The sequence below is a fragment of the Cnephaeus nilssonii genome, assembly GCF_951640355.1.
Source record: "Cnephaeus nilssonii genome assembly, chromosome: 16".
Taxonomy (NCBI): domain Eukaryota; kingdom Metazoa; phylum Chordata; class Mammalia; order Chiroptera; family Vespertilionidae; genus Cnephaeus; species Cnephaeus nilssonii.
In genome coordinates this window covers 26,481,275-26,497,937 of record NC_137087.1, presented here as the reverse complement: position 1 = coordinate 26,497,937, position 16,663 = coordinate 26,481,275, and the positions used below count along the sequence as shown (strand labels likewise).

The following is a 16,663-nucleotide window of genomic DNA, read 5'->3' as shown; positions in this document are numbered from 1 at the left end:
GAACTAAGACATCTGTTAAAGTGATCAGAGTATGACTTCCAGTTCCTGTAAGATAATGGTAGCCACCTAAATCAGAATCTCTTCAGGCATCCTACGAAAGCTTTCAGATCAATAAGAAAAGCCAATAAAATTACCTGTAGCCCACTTGTGTAGCAAACCTAGAAAACTGAGACCATTACAATCTGTAGTCATCATCATAATAAAGAGCTAATATGCTAATGGTCGGGATGCCATAACACGTAACAACCGATCGCAGGAGGCTACCTGCGCGTGCGCAGCGGGGCATTGCTCCGGAGACAGGGCAGAAGCGGGGAGGCACCCAGAGGAGGCAGGACCATCCTGTGCCAGGGAGGGCAGGGGTGAGAGCCTGTAGTGCCCCCTCACCAGTCCTTCACCACCCACCGCTCGCACTCAGAGCGCCCCGCCGCCCACCTGCCAGGGGAAGGAGCACAGCGCAGCAGGCGGGAGGCTTCACGCTCTCCTCCGGAGCCATGATGGGGCAGAGCTCCCGCATTGCTATGGAGACGGGGCGGAAGCGGGGAGGCGCCCAAAGAAGTGGAACCAGCCCGAGGCGACTCGAGGAACTGAGGGAGGGGCTTGAAGTGGCCAGAGAAGGCCAGAGGGGTCGGGGGCTGGGCCAGGCGCGCTGGAGCTCTGCGTGGAGAGGTTCGGGTGTCACAGCGGGGCGGCGGGTGGGTAGGCGGGGCCACGTGATTTCATGTGCTGGTCCTATCTAATAATAGAGTAACATGTAAATTACCATCACTCTGCTACGCCCACGATTGGGCGGCGGGAGGCTGGGGGACGGGACTCCCACCCCCTGTGCCTCTCAACAGCCAGATCTGCTGCCGCTGAGGGGGCCTGCCGCGGACACCCAGCTGCGCCTCTCAACAGCAGGGTAGCCAGGTGTCCGCGGCAGCCCCCCTCAGCGCCTCTCAACAGCAGGGTAGCCCCCCTTAGCGGCCGCAGACCATCAAAAGTGGGGGAGCTGGGTGCCTGTCTGCTTTGGCACCAGGCCTTTCAGAAGCCTCCGCTGAGCCGGAGGCTTCTGAAAGGCCTGGTGCACCAGCGGACAGGCACCCAGCTCCACCGCGAAAAGCGAAAGCGTGTAGGGGACCCTACACGTGCATGATTCAATCATGCACTGGGCCTCTAGTTTATACATAAATGGGAAAATTAACACCTGCAACCATCAAAGCCAGCTCCTGGAGGCCTTACCAAAGTAAAGAGTCAGGTACACATTGCAAAACACAGGATCAACTTGTATCTGCCCTAGAAGAAAATAAATGGACAGAAGACCTGGTGAACACAACACTGGTTCCTGGGGAGTTAAAGGAAGGGGCTCCAAAGGATTCTGGTTCAGAAGTTGTTAGTCTAATGAAGAGAAACACACAATAGGGGAGGTATCCTTTGAAGGTGTGGTCATGACAAAAAAAAAAAAAAAAAAGAAGGAAGTACCGTATTTTCCTGCGTATAAGACGACTTTTTAACCCAGGAAAATCTTTTATACGCCCAGTCGTCTTATATGCCGGAAAATACGGTAATTGAAGTTAAAAACCCCAAGATACAAAAATCAGAAAACTAACCACACAACCAACCTCCCCAAAGGCATCATTTATTAAAGAAATTGCTCTTCACATTTCGAAAAATAGAAAATACTCTTAAACTAAGAAACCAAGTAAGACCTTCTTTACCCTTCCTCCTCCTAATCACTTGCTCATGGAAAATCCTGCATCCTACATATTTCATTAGGGACACACACACACACACACACACACACACACGGACCCAAATATCCACAGAAAGAATTAAAATGCTTCAGCTGAAAGAAATATTCCACCAACCACTCTTCAAAAAAAATAAGTAACAAAAACTATACCACAAGTCTGGCCGGCATGGCTCAGTGGTTAGTGTCAACCTTTGAACCAGGAGGTCAAGGTTCGATACCTAGGCAGGGCACATCCCTGGGTTGGGGTCTTGATCCCCAGGGTGGGGCATGCAGGAGGCAGCCAATCAATGATTCTCTCTCATCATTGATGTTTCTATCTCTCTCTCCCTTTCCCTTCCTCTCTGAAAATTTAAAAACAACAACAACAACAAAAAACCTTTGACACTATACTCCAAAATAAATTAAATTACATAAACTATTGTAAATATTAAAGCAATCAGGAATCTCAAATTTAAAACAGATTAGTACAGACAAGTAAATATGTAAAAAGAAGGAGGGGGGAGAAGTTGGGAAAAAAATCATTTCTTAAATAAAAATACAAAGGATGAAAAGATGAAACTTTTAAAAAAATTATAAAAAGTTTAAAACCATTAAAGAGAAAGTTATAGACATAAAAGACAGGCAAAGAAAATCCAACTTTGGTACAATTTAAGTCCTTAAACAAGAAAAACAAAACAATGAGATAAAATTAATACTTTTATTCTGGAGGCTTTAACTCCAGGAAAACTTTCTAAAAATAAGAATTGAACTACCTAGCCCTGGCCAGTGTCCTCAGTGGTTAGAGCGTTGGCCCAAACACTGAAGGGTTGGGAGTTCAATTCCCAGGTAAAGGGCATGTAACTGGGTTGCAGGTTCCATCCCCCACTGGGGTCAGGGCGAATTTTGGAGGCAATCTATGTTTCTCTCTCTCTCCACCCCCTTCCACACTCTAAAACTCAATGGAAAAAATGTCCTCTGATGAAGATTAACAAAACAAAGAAAAAAAAACCAGAACTTAACTGTCTATACTGAAAGGGTCCTAAGTGAACAAAAATACTCAGTCTTAGACATTTCCCAGAAAAATTATCAGACTTTAAAATAATCTATTTTTAGCCTCTGTACAAAAAAAGAAAAATTAAGTCATTTACAAAGGAAAAGTAATTAGACATTACATTTGTTGATAACAAGACAACCATGAAGCAAGGTTTTCAAGGAATGAACGTGATCGCAAAGGATTTTATATCTAGCCAAGTTGCACTTTAAGTACCAAAACTAAAAAAAAGTACTTTAAACATGCAAGAATGTGAAGAAAACTGTACTCAAGTTGAGAAATCTACTAGCTAGCTCATGAGCTTCCTCCAAGTAAGAGATGATTTTGGGAAGTACAACAAAAGGATGGATAAGCAAACATTATACATATTTAATTGCAGATCAAAGACTAAAACAAAGATGGAGACACAAGTACAAGGTTAGTATGTAAGTATTATCCACTCTACCAAAGGAATAACAAATGATCATCTTTTGAATAGAATCACCAAGGAAACTGATGATGCAAAACAAAAGAGATCTTGTTAAGTGGAAATGAAAGACAGGGCACTTTAGTATACACAAAGGCACTGGAAACAAGAAAATTCAAGGATTGTTTTGGGGATATAGATCTAGCATTTGGCTGAAATAAATTTGTAACGTAGAAATTTAAGAGATAAGACTATGAAAGTAGTTTGAAATCAGACCATAAAGATCCTGGAATGGATGCAATGCTTATCTAAAGAATTTTAGTAAATGGAAACCATTAGCTATTTTTTTTAAGAGGAGGACTGATACAAGCAGTCTTGTAAGTTGATACATCTGGCTATAACAAGCATGGAAAAGGTAGGGACAGCCTAGTTTACCAGTCAAAAGACTAGTAAATTGACAGACTGCCATAACTAAGCAATCCTGTCACCTAGACTGAGACAGTAAACTGTGCTCCATCCTTACCCTAACGATCTACAGTTTACTCAACCTAGAAAGCTTTTTCAACTCACCCTGAATGTACTGTAAATTATACACAAACCTGGGTATCTCTGCATATTTAGGCATAAAAAAATAGGTCGTATACCAAAAAGTGTTTCATAACTATACACAACTTATGAGAACAAAACTTTAATGTATAATTAGAACATTATGGTAATAGGATATTTGACCAGCTACTGATATTCTCAGATATGTTCTAAAGAACAAACAAACAAAATGACTATATAACTGACTTTTCACCTAAACAAAATAAAATTTTCTCAATTTTCCCAAGAATGGTACAAAACTAGCAACTATTCTAGGTACACAGAAGTTAAGTTACTGTATACAGGCCATGACTTGGGGCATTAAAGCTTAATTCTTTCCTAGAACCCTGACTTAAGAAGGCTCTAAGCCCTGGCTGGTTTGGTTCAGTGGATAGAGTGTCGGCCTGGGAACTGAAGGGTGTCGGGTTTGATTCTGGTCAAGGGCACATGCCTGGGTTGCGGGCTCAATCCCCAGTAGGGGACGTGCAGGAGGCAGCTGATCAATGATTCTCTCTCATCATTGATGTTCCTATCTTTCTCTCCCTCTCCCTTCCTCTCTGAAATCAGTATATATATATATATATATATATATATATATATATATATATATTTTTTTTTTTTTTTTTAAAAAGGCTGTAAAATAAAGTGAAATATTTGCTTACTTTAATAAATTGAGAGAACTGAATGAAGATCTATTAGAAAAACCCAAACCTCATGTACTACTTTTGATCTCCTGAATTCTGTCATCAAATACTATTTAATCACTTCTATGTGTGCCTATTCTTAAATATTTTTCCTAAAAATTGTTTATTTCAATTATTTTTGTCTCACCATCCTTTTCAATACTCTACTGCAAGATAATCTTCCCAAACATCCATTTTATGAAATCTCTGCAGAAAACAGAAGAATAAGCAATGAAATGAATGTAAAGCCTGTAATAACACACTAGGGCCGCTTAGGGTTGTACAAAGCACATGGGCTTCTTTATGGCAGCTGAGAGGTACTCAGGCTTCATCTGGGTTCACATCCTGGCCACAGAGTCACGGTGTGCCCTGTGAACCAGTTATCTAATACTTCTAAGTCCCAGGGTCTATTTAATAAGAGTTTATACACTCTCAGTTTGTAAAGTGGTATGTGTGAACATCTCAGCATAATATCTGGCACCTAGAAAGGCTGTCAATACCAATGAACTTTCCAGCATTCCAAGTTTTCTTAAATCTTGCTATTTTCCCATCCTTTCCTTTTCAACTTTGGCTTGATCTTTAGCCTCAACCAAACATATCTCTTCACTACTCTAAATAATTCACGCTCATCTTCCACCCTCAGTTTTTTATTATTTTCCTTTCTTAGAATGCTGATTTCTCCTACTCACCTAACCAAACTCTATCCAACCTCCAAATGATCTAGAAGATTTAGATCCAATTCTTCCATTAAACTTTTTCAATTATACCATTTCACACTGATTTGATTCTTCTTTGAAAAAAATCTAGATGTATTCTGTATTAATTTTTTTACATTTTATCATACAATTTTAGAAAAGTAGACTAGTATTAGAAGACTCATGAAAATGCTATTTTAACTCTGATAGCAATGTAAAAACAGAGCATTTTTCTACCTTAAAGACTATTAAAACCAACTTCAGGAACAGACTGCTAAGTCTTTAAAGAAAAAATATCTGACTGTGGAATATTCATATATTCTCATATTTTGACAAATCCTGTTTTTTGAATTTGGATATACTAGCACAGTACTTAGTAAGTGTTCTATAAGTAGTAGCTATTTGGTAAATATTTGACTGATTAATCACATGGCATAATTTACATAATTTTCTTCAAGTAACAAAAAAGCCTATTATTATACTCTCATTAATCTTTAGATCATTTTTATGCAGTAGAAGGCAAGAACTATACTTTCCAATTATATTTGATCAGTGAACTCAGGTTATATCTCTACATAAAATTAAGTTATACACAAAAGAATTAATACAGAATACTCAGATTTTTAAAAAATAGAAATAATTCAATTAAGGGGGACTTTTTAATGAATGATTATAAATGTGTATAGCATCAAAGCTATTTTCATCTATCAAAGATAACCAGTAAAAAAATTTTAAATCATATACATCCTTCAGTAGAGAGTCCAAGATATTTTTTCTATCTTTGATATATAAATCCAAAAGGCATTCAACTTATTTAACATTTTTATTAATCAGCAACATTAGAAAAGTCATACGGCCATATTAAGAAAACTCACAATTCATTTTACAGTAGTTTCCCCTTATCCGAGGTTTCCCTTTCCACAGTTTCAGTTACCCACTGTCAATTGCAGTTCAAAAATATTAAATGAAAAAATCCAGAATAAAAATTCATAGGTTTTAAACTACATGTATTTCTTAGTAGTGTGATGAAATCTGGCACCATCCCACTCTGTCCCACCTGGTATACCAATCATCCCTTGTCCAGCATACCCACAATGTATACTCTACCTGTCTGTTAGTCATTTAGGGGCCATCTGGGTTATCAGACTAACTGTGCTTGTGTTCAAGTAATCTTTACTTTACTTAATGGTCCCAAAGCACAAGAGTAGTGACCTGGCAATTTGGATATGTGAAGAGAAGCCACAAAATGCTTCCTTTTAGTGAAAAAGTAAAAGTTCTCAATTTTATAAGCAAGAAAAAATCATATGCTGAGGTTACCAAGATCTGCAGTAAGAACAAATCTAGCCATGAAATTATGAAGAAAGAAAAAGAAATTTGTGCTACTTTTGCTGTCACAAAAGTTACTGCCACAATACAAGTGCTTAGTTACAATGGACAAGGCATTAAATTTGTGGGTAGAAGAAATGAACAGAAAATGTGTTCCAATTGATGGCAACATTTTATGCCAGAGAGCACTGAGCCTATAGGGGGATTTAAGCAAGGGATCCCCTGAAACAAGTGACACAAAGCCATTTACTGTAAATAGAGATGGTTATATAGATTCAAGAACAGTTTGGGACTGAAAATTTATAAAAATTACTGAAGAGGCTGTGTCTACTGATGAAGAAGCTGCTGTCACATTTCCAGCAGAGTTGAAGAAGTTGAATAGGGTTTGGTACTATCCGCAGTTTCAGGCATCCACTGGGGATTTTGGAATATATCCCCCATGGCCTACTGTAAATATTTAAAGAACATAAATATAGAGGACAGGTATGATTCCTAGAGGAATATTCCATATAACTTTGAGAGATGATATACTTTTAGTCCTGCACTGTACTTAAACCGGTGCTTCTTAAACTTTTCCACTGAACTAGCCCCGCTTGATAAAATACCCTTATAAAGGCTGGGAGAAGGAACATATATTCCCCTGAATAGAATAAACCCAAACTATGCCACAATTCTAAATTTCTCATGCTTTATCTTAAAAATTCATGTTATAAGAAGATATGCCATATTTATTCTATGGCTTTGCTTATCTCCTGACACACAATCCTGTGACCTAGTTTGAGAAGCACTGACTTAAACCAATGTATGTCTATTTGAAAATTTTCCTAGATTATGATACTGGGGTAATTTCATTTTATGATGCCAGGGATAAATAATAATAAAAATTATTTGACATTTGTTGAGTACTTAATTATGTAAAAGGTATTATAATAGTTTTTTTATATATAATCTTAATTTTCAAATGTAAACAGTACTATGCCCACTGTAATGAAGAAAATGAGACACAAAGAGATTAAATAACTAACCCAAGGAAATACAGCTAACAAATATTAGTTAATTTATACACAAGGCTATATTGTATCAATCCCATCAACATTTATTTTTACCGAAACCTCTTTCTCTGACCTGTGTTTTTACCTTAGTTTTCAAGAATTTAATAGCACTATGAATAGCCCAAAGGCAATTAATGTCTAAAAGAAATTTCTTACCAGTGCTGGAGCTTTAAGAATGATTAAAAATGGGTGATGTAAGACTATCTATAATAATAAAAGCATAATATGCTAATTAGACCGGACAGCCAAACAACCTTCCGGACATCATTTCAGACATCCTTCCAGATGAAGCCACCGTGGCGGGGGCAGAGGCAGAGGTGGTTAGGGGTGATCAGGCAGGCAGGCAAGCAGTTAGGGGTGATCAGGCAGGCAGGCAGAGTGGTTAGGAGCGATCAGGCAGGCAAGCAGAGGTGGTTAGGAGTGATCAGGCAGGCAGGCAGAGTGGTTAGGGGCGATCAGGCAGGCAGGCAGGTAAGCGGTTAGGAGCCAGTGGTCCTGGATTGCAAGAGGGATGTCCGAGGGTTCCCAGATTGCGAGAGGGTGCAGGCTGTGCTGAGGGACACCCCACCCCCATACACGAATTTTGTGTACTAGGCCTCTGGTTTATATTAAAAAATCAACATATAGCCACCAAATTGAGTCAAATCTTAGGTCCAAATAAGACCTGGCATTGCAAATAGGATGTGATGTAAATTTCATACACAAATCCTAGACCGGATCCAAAAGGGCAGCAGGGAGTGACAGAGAGAACAAGAAACAGAAGTTACTTAAGCAAATCCTAAATAACCTCTCATTAGCTTCTGTCACTAGCCAGTTACATGTCCTTGAGTAAGTTACTTACCTCTCTAAGACTTATGTTCACCTAATGAAGATGATGTGCTAGCAGATTTTAAGTTCCCTTCCATTTATAAAGTTTTATATCTTTTAACTTCTGCTGTCTACTCATTTCAATTTATACACCTAAGTTTCCATTACTCTTAGCTGGTACCTTTTTATTAGCATACTTTTAAACAATTAGTTTTTCCTTTAATTTACATTTCTTTATACTCAACTATCAGTCTTGGTTCTTCTTAAAATACTGTCAGTTCTTGCTTACTTCATTTTACAATCTGAAAGTACTAAACACAATAAAACTGATGCCTTAACAGTAAGTTTACTCTGAGCTCTACTGTCAAAATATTTATGAATTCAGAGGCTACTTAAGTGTATTTATTCTTTTTTAATCCTCATTTGAGGATATGTTTTTTAAATTGATTTTAAAAAGTGAGGAAGGAGTGAGAGAGAAATACCGTATTTTCCGGCATATAAGACGACTTTTTAACCCAGGAAAATCTTCTATACGCCCAGTCGTCTTATACGCCGGAAAATACGGTATCTAAGAACATCTATCAGTTGTCTCCTGTATACACCCCGACCAGGGATTGAACCCACAACCCAAGTAATGTGTCTTGACCAGGAATCGAACCCACAACCTTTTGGTGTACAGGATGGTGCTCCAACCAACTGAGCCACCTGGCCAGGGCCAGTATACTTATTTTTTAAAGGCTTTGATGATTTGATACTTGGCCTTAAGACTAAATTATATCATGTTTTGAATTTGAATTCAAATTAGGAGTACATTAGGAGCCATAAACTGTGCTACTAACCATCTTCCACTTTGACTTGCAATCTGCTCTTCTAATTTCTGTAGTTCCGATGTGTAAGCCATTATTCGAGCATTGCACACCATGAGATTTTTTACTGCATGTAAAATCTGGTCTTTCTGAGTGCTCAGAGAAAGGAGTTTCCATATTCCTTGTCGCATTCGAATTTCTAAATCTATTTTTTCTTGAATACTGCAGTCCTTAAAAAAAAAGAGAGAGAGAGAGAGAGAAAGGCCCTTTTAAAAGACAGCAAAAATCCAAGTTATAACATTTCTTTTGCCCCTAATATCTGGAAAATGTACCAGATATTATTATAATTTTATATCATATTAGAAAAGTAACATTTTAATGTATAATAATATAAAAATATAGATATTTAATTGATTTGAGAGAGAAATGTTGATTTGTTATACCACTTATTTATGCATTCATTGGGTGATTCCTGTATATGCCCTGACTGGGGATTGAACCTGCAACCTTGGAATATCAGAACGATGCTCTAACCAACTGAACTACCCAGCCAGGGCAAAACTATAGCTATTTTAAATAGCTCCTTGCAAAACCTTAATTTATTGCTGAATTAGGAAGTCTTTACAATCTACTGGATAAAGAGAACAGAAAAAAAGGTGAAAACCTTTACATATTCTTACCATGACTATATGAGGTTGAATAGTGTCTCCCAAATATTCCTATCCTCCTGGAACCTCAGAATGTGACCCTATTTGGCTATAGAGTTCTACATATGTAATTTCTTAAGATGAAGTCATAATGAATTAGTGTGGGCCCTAAATTCAATGACTGGCACCCTTAGAGGAATGCCATGTGAAGACACAGAAAGACATACAAAGAGAATTCCATGTGAAGACGGAGACAGAGATTGAAGTTATGAGACTAAACCAAGGATCACCAAAGACTGCTAGCGACTACCAGAAGCTGAAAAAGGCAAGGAAGGATTCTCCCCTAGGGCTTTCAGGGGAAGCATGGCCCTGCAGATACCTGATTTCAGAACTTTGGCCTCCAGAGCTATGAGATAATAAATTTCTGTTGTGTTAAGCCACACAATTCTGGTAATTTATTATGGTAGCTTTAGGAAACGAACACAATAATATAACCACTAATGTGAACAATATATCACATGTTTATAAGTTGTATTATGGGATGGCAAGATGTGGTTGATGACACTGAATTAACCAAGGAAATGTTTTCTAAAATAGCGAATGCTGAATAAAGAAACTAAGGGTTAGCATCAAGGAGATAACAGGCTACTTGTTATAGTAAGCAAAGTAAGTAAAATCTCAGAAGCAAGAGAGCGAAAGCACTGTACTTAGAAAATGTCAGAAGTTTTAGCTACCTTGTAGCTAAAAAAAAATGGAACAGAGATTTAGAGTATAGTTTTAGATATATTTTAGTTTTAAGAGTCACCATAAAACTACTTAATCATTTTAGATCTGAAAAGCCTTTTATTCCATACAATGAACTTATAATGGCCTGACTCTATATACTAGTTCATATGTAACATTAAAATTCTGTAAACGAAAATGTACTGCTCTGATTTAATTTGCAGTGGCTTTTTTAAAATTATAAATCATCAGATACTTTATTATACTACAAACATGTAATAATGCTCCAATATGTCTAGTTTTAAATTAAATTGACCATCCTGGCTTATGTGGTAAAAAATTAATACTATAATTTACCTTTTTAACTGGATCAAAATCTAAATTTTAAAGAGTGAATAGAATCTAGTAACAATAAAGTTCAGTCTTTTCAAAAAGAAAAGCTGAAGTTAGGAGAGCAATAGTCTATGAAGATTACCCAAAGAGAAACTGAAGTAAATTACTCAGATCAGTCAAATATATTAGTCACATGCAGAAAACAGATCTATTTAATTACCTCCTGTAATCGCAACATATAATGACCACATAAATATCTTCTTTTGTAGTATAAGTCAAAACTGGTATACTATATAAATGCAGTCATTCACTGGTGCTCCTTCTTTACACATCCTTCTTTACACATAACTGAACTTCAACAACTCCATTTCATCTTTTTATGACTTCTCAGCCACAAAGTAAATTCTTCTTTACTATAATCAGTAATTATTTATAGGGACTATCTATGTGGCCAATATGTCTATAGAAATAAACTCTGGCAGGCTGGTTAGTACTGGAAAGTACACACAGGTAGCAACTTGAAGCTGGGATGAATAGCTTCAGCCCACAACTCAAATATAAACAAATACCATCTGGTACCATTAAATTCAGTTTTGCTTTTTAAATGCTACAGTGAGGCAGCCAGTTGAACTAGCACAAGAAGTTCATAAAACTGGCTGCACATTAGAATTACCTCAGTCAGAGAGGAAAGCCTTATAAAAAGTACCTAATCTTATGACCTACCCCAAAACAATTAGTGTTTCTGAAGGGGAAGCCTGAGCATCGCCCGCTCCACCCCCCCCCACCCCCCCACCCCCGCCACCCCCCTTTTCCGGCCAAGTTCCTCTGGTGACTCAATATACAGCCAGAATGAGAATGACTGCTGGACTACTTGAAATTCCACAGCCATCTATTGCAACCACCTTAAGGAACCAGTAGATGGCCACAGCCACATTAAAAAATCAGTTCAGGCTTCCAGGGTTTCCATCTTGTAAATGAAGACTGTTTTATCTTCATCACTTATTGATAAAGGCTACAAAATTATAGAGGCTTTGGAAATAGTGGAGGAAAAAAAAAAGTAAAGTCAGGTGTGTGTTTTTTAAAGTTCTTATTTGTAAGATTAAATATTCATTAAGGAAATGAAATATATTTAGTAAATATTAATATTAGAACTCTATCCTTTAGGTGTCAGCAAAATATGGCCAGGCTGCTGCCTGTTTTTGTAAAGTTGTATTGGAGCTCGGTCACACCCACCCATTTGTAGGGTCTATGGCTTTCAAGCTGTAACGGCAGAGTTGAGTAATCTCAACAGACAGTCTGGCCCACAAAGCTGAAAATATTTTCTAGCCATCCTTTTACAGAAACAATTTGTTGATCCTGAACTGAGACAAATTAACATACTTAGTAAACTGTGACTCTACTTCCCCTTCTCTAGGATGCTTGAATATGAATCTGGGAGGGCTATTAGCCAGTTTTATTCTCCATGCAACTTCTTTCAGTACACATCTATACCTCTCTGGTGGAGTAAGAGTTGATGTCGAGTGCTATCCACAATGAAAACAATGATCAAGTAATGAGGGCACCCACTGAGCATACAATGGTGACCTTAATGACCTCAAAGAGGAAGAACAAGGAGCTAAAAACAATACCGCTGCTTCCTTGCCCACAATGGCAGAATCAAGGCTGATTAGGACCCATGACAGAAGCATGTTTCCCTATATCCATCCCTCTTTGAAGTGTCTAAATGCAAGTCTCCAGGAAGAAAAGAGAATGGCGTGGGGGACAGGGGAAGTCTTTAATTTTCTGAATAAGGGCTTGCTTGGAATCAAGTCAAACAGAAGCCTATGAAAGTGTCCTGCTCTTGTTAATATTTAGTCAGGCTGATAAAAATGAAAAAGGCAATGCTAAAAATGAAATAGGGAGATGACTTAAAAGTGAAAATCTAGATTACATAGAAAACAGAAACATACTAAGATTTAAGAGCTAGAATGGCACAAAGGAAGTGCAAAGAAAATGGTCTTGGTGTTGGAATTAAGTACAGACTTAAAAAAAAATTAAGTTGGGCTGTTGTACTAATGCAGATAGTAACTATCAGTAACCTAATGGATATAGGTAAACCATATTAGCTAAGAAATCAAGATGACAAAGATTGCAGAAGAATATATACAGTATACATTCCTCCTAAAAGAAATTGTATGTATTTTAAGAAATTTTTATATATGGAATGTAATCTGGAAATTGTAAATAGTGATCATTCTGGGGAATGGAACTGGAGAAAGAATTCTTAAATTCCTGTTTCTACATACATTCACTTTTCTGCAATGATTGTATTACTTCTCAAATTTTATTAAGCCTTAAAAAGCTTAAACATTTGTAAGGAAAGGTAGGTGACTGCCCCAATTGCCCAAGTAGAACAAAAGATAATAATAAAGAGTCACCTCTCAAACACATCCTGACTGCCAGGTACTATGCTAAGTACTTTGAAGAGGTTCTCAAATTCCAACAACTTTCTGGGACTGGCATTACCCATTCCACAACTGTGGAAACTAAGCTTTAGAAAAGACAGGTAACTTAATATATTTTTATTGATTTCAGAGAGAGAGAGAGAGAGAGAGAGAGAGAGAGAGAGAGAGAGAGAGAGAGAGAAACATCAATGATGAGAGAGAACCATTGATCGGCTGCCTCCTGTACACCCCACACTGGGGATTGAGCCTGCAAACAGGGCATGTGGCCTGACCTCCTGGTTCATAGGTCGACGCTCAACCACTAAGCCACATGGGCCAGGAAAGAATTTTTAAAATATGCAATACCTAACTATTTAGTCAGAGGCACTGACTTTTGTGCCTTGGATTGTCAAATAAAAAAAGACAACAGCCAACACAATAGTCATCTGGTATGAATGAATCAAAATGATAACTATTTTTTTGTCAGATGGGCAAAAATTATACTTTTGGGTATGCTGCAGAATTTCAGTAATTAGTTTACGTGTATCCTGAGATGAAAAAGGTTAAAACTCGCTGTTCTATGCTGTGAGTAGTCATGGATAACTCCAAGGTTTGAGTAGAGGTGTTTCACTATTGGACCAAAAATTTTGGTCCTATCCTTCCTATTACGTGGCAAGTTCATTAATATCAAGGGAAGTACACCAAATAAAAATTCAGTGTTAGTCAAGTATACATTTTTCTTATATTCCTGCCAGGCTGAATCCTATTACTATTTTGCAATTTTTCTCCAAAATCTATTATACCTTCCCACATGTAAATAATCCATGTAGCTAAACTTCTTTCATGACCTTATCCTCTTGTCTATTTTGTATTATTCCTAAATATTACTGCTGCATGCAGCTAAATACACCTTAACGGCTACACAACACCTCCATAAATGGCCAATTCACTAGAAATCAAGATTTTTGTTAACAATTAGGATAAATTACATAATAGGACAGAACTGAAATATTTTACATCAAAATGTTTGAAATACTTGAAAATGCTGGTACAAATTATTGACAAAGGCACTGGACTTTTTTGCATAAGGATTCTTAATGTTTTTGCTTTCTTTTTCCCTGTACTATGGAAGCCTTCCTACCCATTTTGTATCTGCTGAGGTTTTTAAGATTCTAGAAAAGATAACAGGTTTCTAAGCAAAGGTTTTGCCAGGTTTCTAAGCAAAGATAACATGTTGGACCGTACAAAATTGCTACTATCCTACCAATTTTGACCTGCAAAACTGGCCATTTTATATGGTTCAACCTCCTTCAGAAAGAGGTACAAGGCGGTGGAGATGGAAATGGAAGTAAAGATCCTCCTTTATTCAAGATCCTACCTTAAAGCTACGGTTAAGAGTGTTGAAAGGATTATCATTTTAATAACTGATTTTTGCCAAGAAATAATGTTGGTCTATATTAAGTAAAAAGGTTTCTAACACGTTTACATGGCTCACTAGCAAACAGATTTCTATCGGATTCACAAAGAATAGCCTCTCAAACCGAGAACATTGGGAGGCGGCCGGGGGCTCCTCCGCCCCGCCCCCCAGTTGAGGTCGGGTACATAGACCTGGCTCCAGTCTCGGTGCTTTCCATCAAACCCCGTGAAATGAGCAACCTGGCCGTGGGTGGGCTTCTCGGAAATCCAGGGGCTCCCACGCCCCCGCGTCACCTACACCTGCGACGAGACGAGTGTCTACAACTTGGGGGCGTCGGGGCAGCGGACAGGTGCGCCCGGAAACGCGCGGCGGGGGCCCCGGCACCGCGTCCCCACTCCGAGCCACTGCCCCCCCAATCCCCCAGAAATCGGGGGGCGGGAGTGTGTACACGTCCCCCAGCTCCATCAGACCCTCCAGCGAACAGTCTCCTAAGCCCTCCCTCCCCTTTGTTTCGGGCCGCGGCTGAATGGGAGACGCGGGTACGGGCTTCCCCGACGACCAGACAGAACGACGGCGCGGGGGCGTGAAGCCGGGCCCCCTCCTCACTCACCTGCGGGGCGGAGAGCCCCGCCGGGCCGAGCTCGGGACCCCTCTGCGTCAGCCCCTCCATCTCTCCAGCGCCACAGCCGGCGCCGCCGCCACTCCGCCCGAGAGAAGATTTGAAAAGCCCGCCGCGGGCTGCAGCCGCGGGGGACGCCAACCGCCCGGCCGTACCAAGTCCCCGCCGCAGGGGGAGGGGGCGCGGGGACCCCGGAGCCGGCGCGCACGCGCAGTGGACGCGCCCGCGCCCCTCACCTTCCGCGCCGGAAGTTTGCCGGGACCCGAATTCTAAGGGCAGGGAGGCGGCCGGCCCAGTTAAGGCACGGATTGGGGATGGGGGCGGGGCCGAGAAAGGGGTGGGCGGGGCCGAAGGGAAAGGGTCCGCCCTGAGCGCACCTGCCCTAGCTCAAGGTATATGGGCTGCTAGTTTTTGAGGCTCTAGCTTTGCACGGGGAGACCTTCTGCCTGCCTCCCACCCATGGCCTTCCACAGCAAGGGGGCCACGGACTCCAGCCTGCAGTCGCCGAGCTCCTACACACACCCGCTCAGGGACACAGGGTGTCACTAGGAACCCATGGCCTTGCTCCCAAAGAACGAAGTGACCAGCTCTTGCACTCACTCACACAGGGGCCCTCAAATCACCGCCTTCTGGATCAGGCTGGTGAGAAAACCATGTCGGGCATTTCACAGGGACTGTTCTTTTGCCCCAATGTTTCTGTACAATTCCAGACCCCCCTCACCAGAGGAGTCTGTTCTTTCTTGCAGAAGACCTCTTGCCTCCCTCTTTCCCCACCAACATCCAAGATGACAGCAAAATGGGGGATTTTCCCAGAGCCCCATTTCTTGCTGTTTCTAAAGACCAACACAAAGACTCTTTTCAATTAAAGCGCTTGCTGTCCCTAAAGGCCCACACAAAGACTCTTTGTAATTAAAGAGTTCTATTATTAATCATAATGGGAAAGTATGGAATCTTTAAAAAAACACACACAAAATTGTAGAGCCAAAGATTTAAGGCCCTCGTGAGAGGCCCTTACAATTCATTGTCTCAGGCCTATCCTGACTTCTCCTCCAAAAGGCAACAGGAAGCCTCTTTGGCTTGTCCTTTTTTATCCTGAGTGAAGAATCTCCCAAATCAGCCCCCTTGCCCCCCTACACTCATAGAAGGCCTTGGGCATTTTTCCTTCCATAAATAGGACGGCTGTATTTTTTATTAGCCTGAAATAGTCCCTGTTTGGATATGTTGTTTCAATGTCCCAACAATCTCAATGTCCTACCGATTTAATATCCACTTGTTCTAAAGTGGATATTATATGGTCACAATATCCACAAGGCCCTTTAAAAAGCAGTTGGTTTGAAGATGTACTTCTAAAAATATGAGTGACTTTCCTCTCAAGGGGGTAA

The 16,663-nt window shown here is 39.9% G+C and overlaps 1 protein-coding gene across 5 annotated transcripts in view; it reads right to left on the bottom strand.

Annotated features, from left to right (window-relative positions):
- RTKN2 (rhotekin 2) overlaps positions 1-15,533 on the bottom strand; it is a 73,210-nt gene extending 57,677 nt beyond the window's left edge. For 2 of the 5 annotated variants that reach the window (XM_079793737.1, XM_079793739.1), the window contains exon 1: positions 15,273-15,533. Coding sequence is in view for 2 of the 5 variants with exons in the window: in XM_079793735.1 (XP_079649861.1) it covers positions 9,153-9,349; positions 15,273-15,332 (257 nt within the window). In the remaining 3 variants the exon portion in view is untranslated. Of the gene's footprint in view, positions 1-9,152; positions 9,350-15,272 lie in introns of those variants that run through there. The other 3 variants (XM_079793735.1, XM_079793736.1, XM_079793738.1) reach the window with 3 other exon arrangements.
- Positions 15,534-16,663: the final 1,130 nt, after the last annotated feature.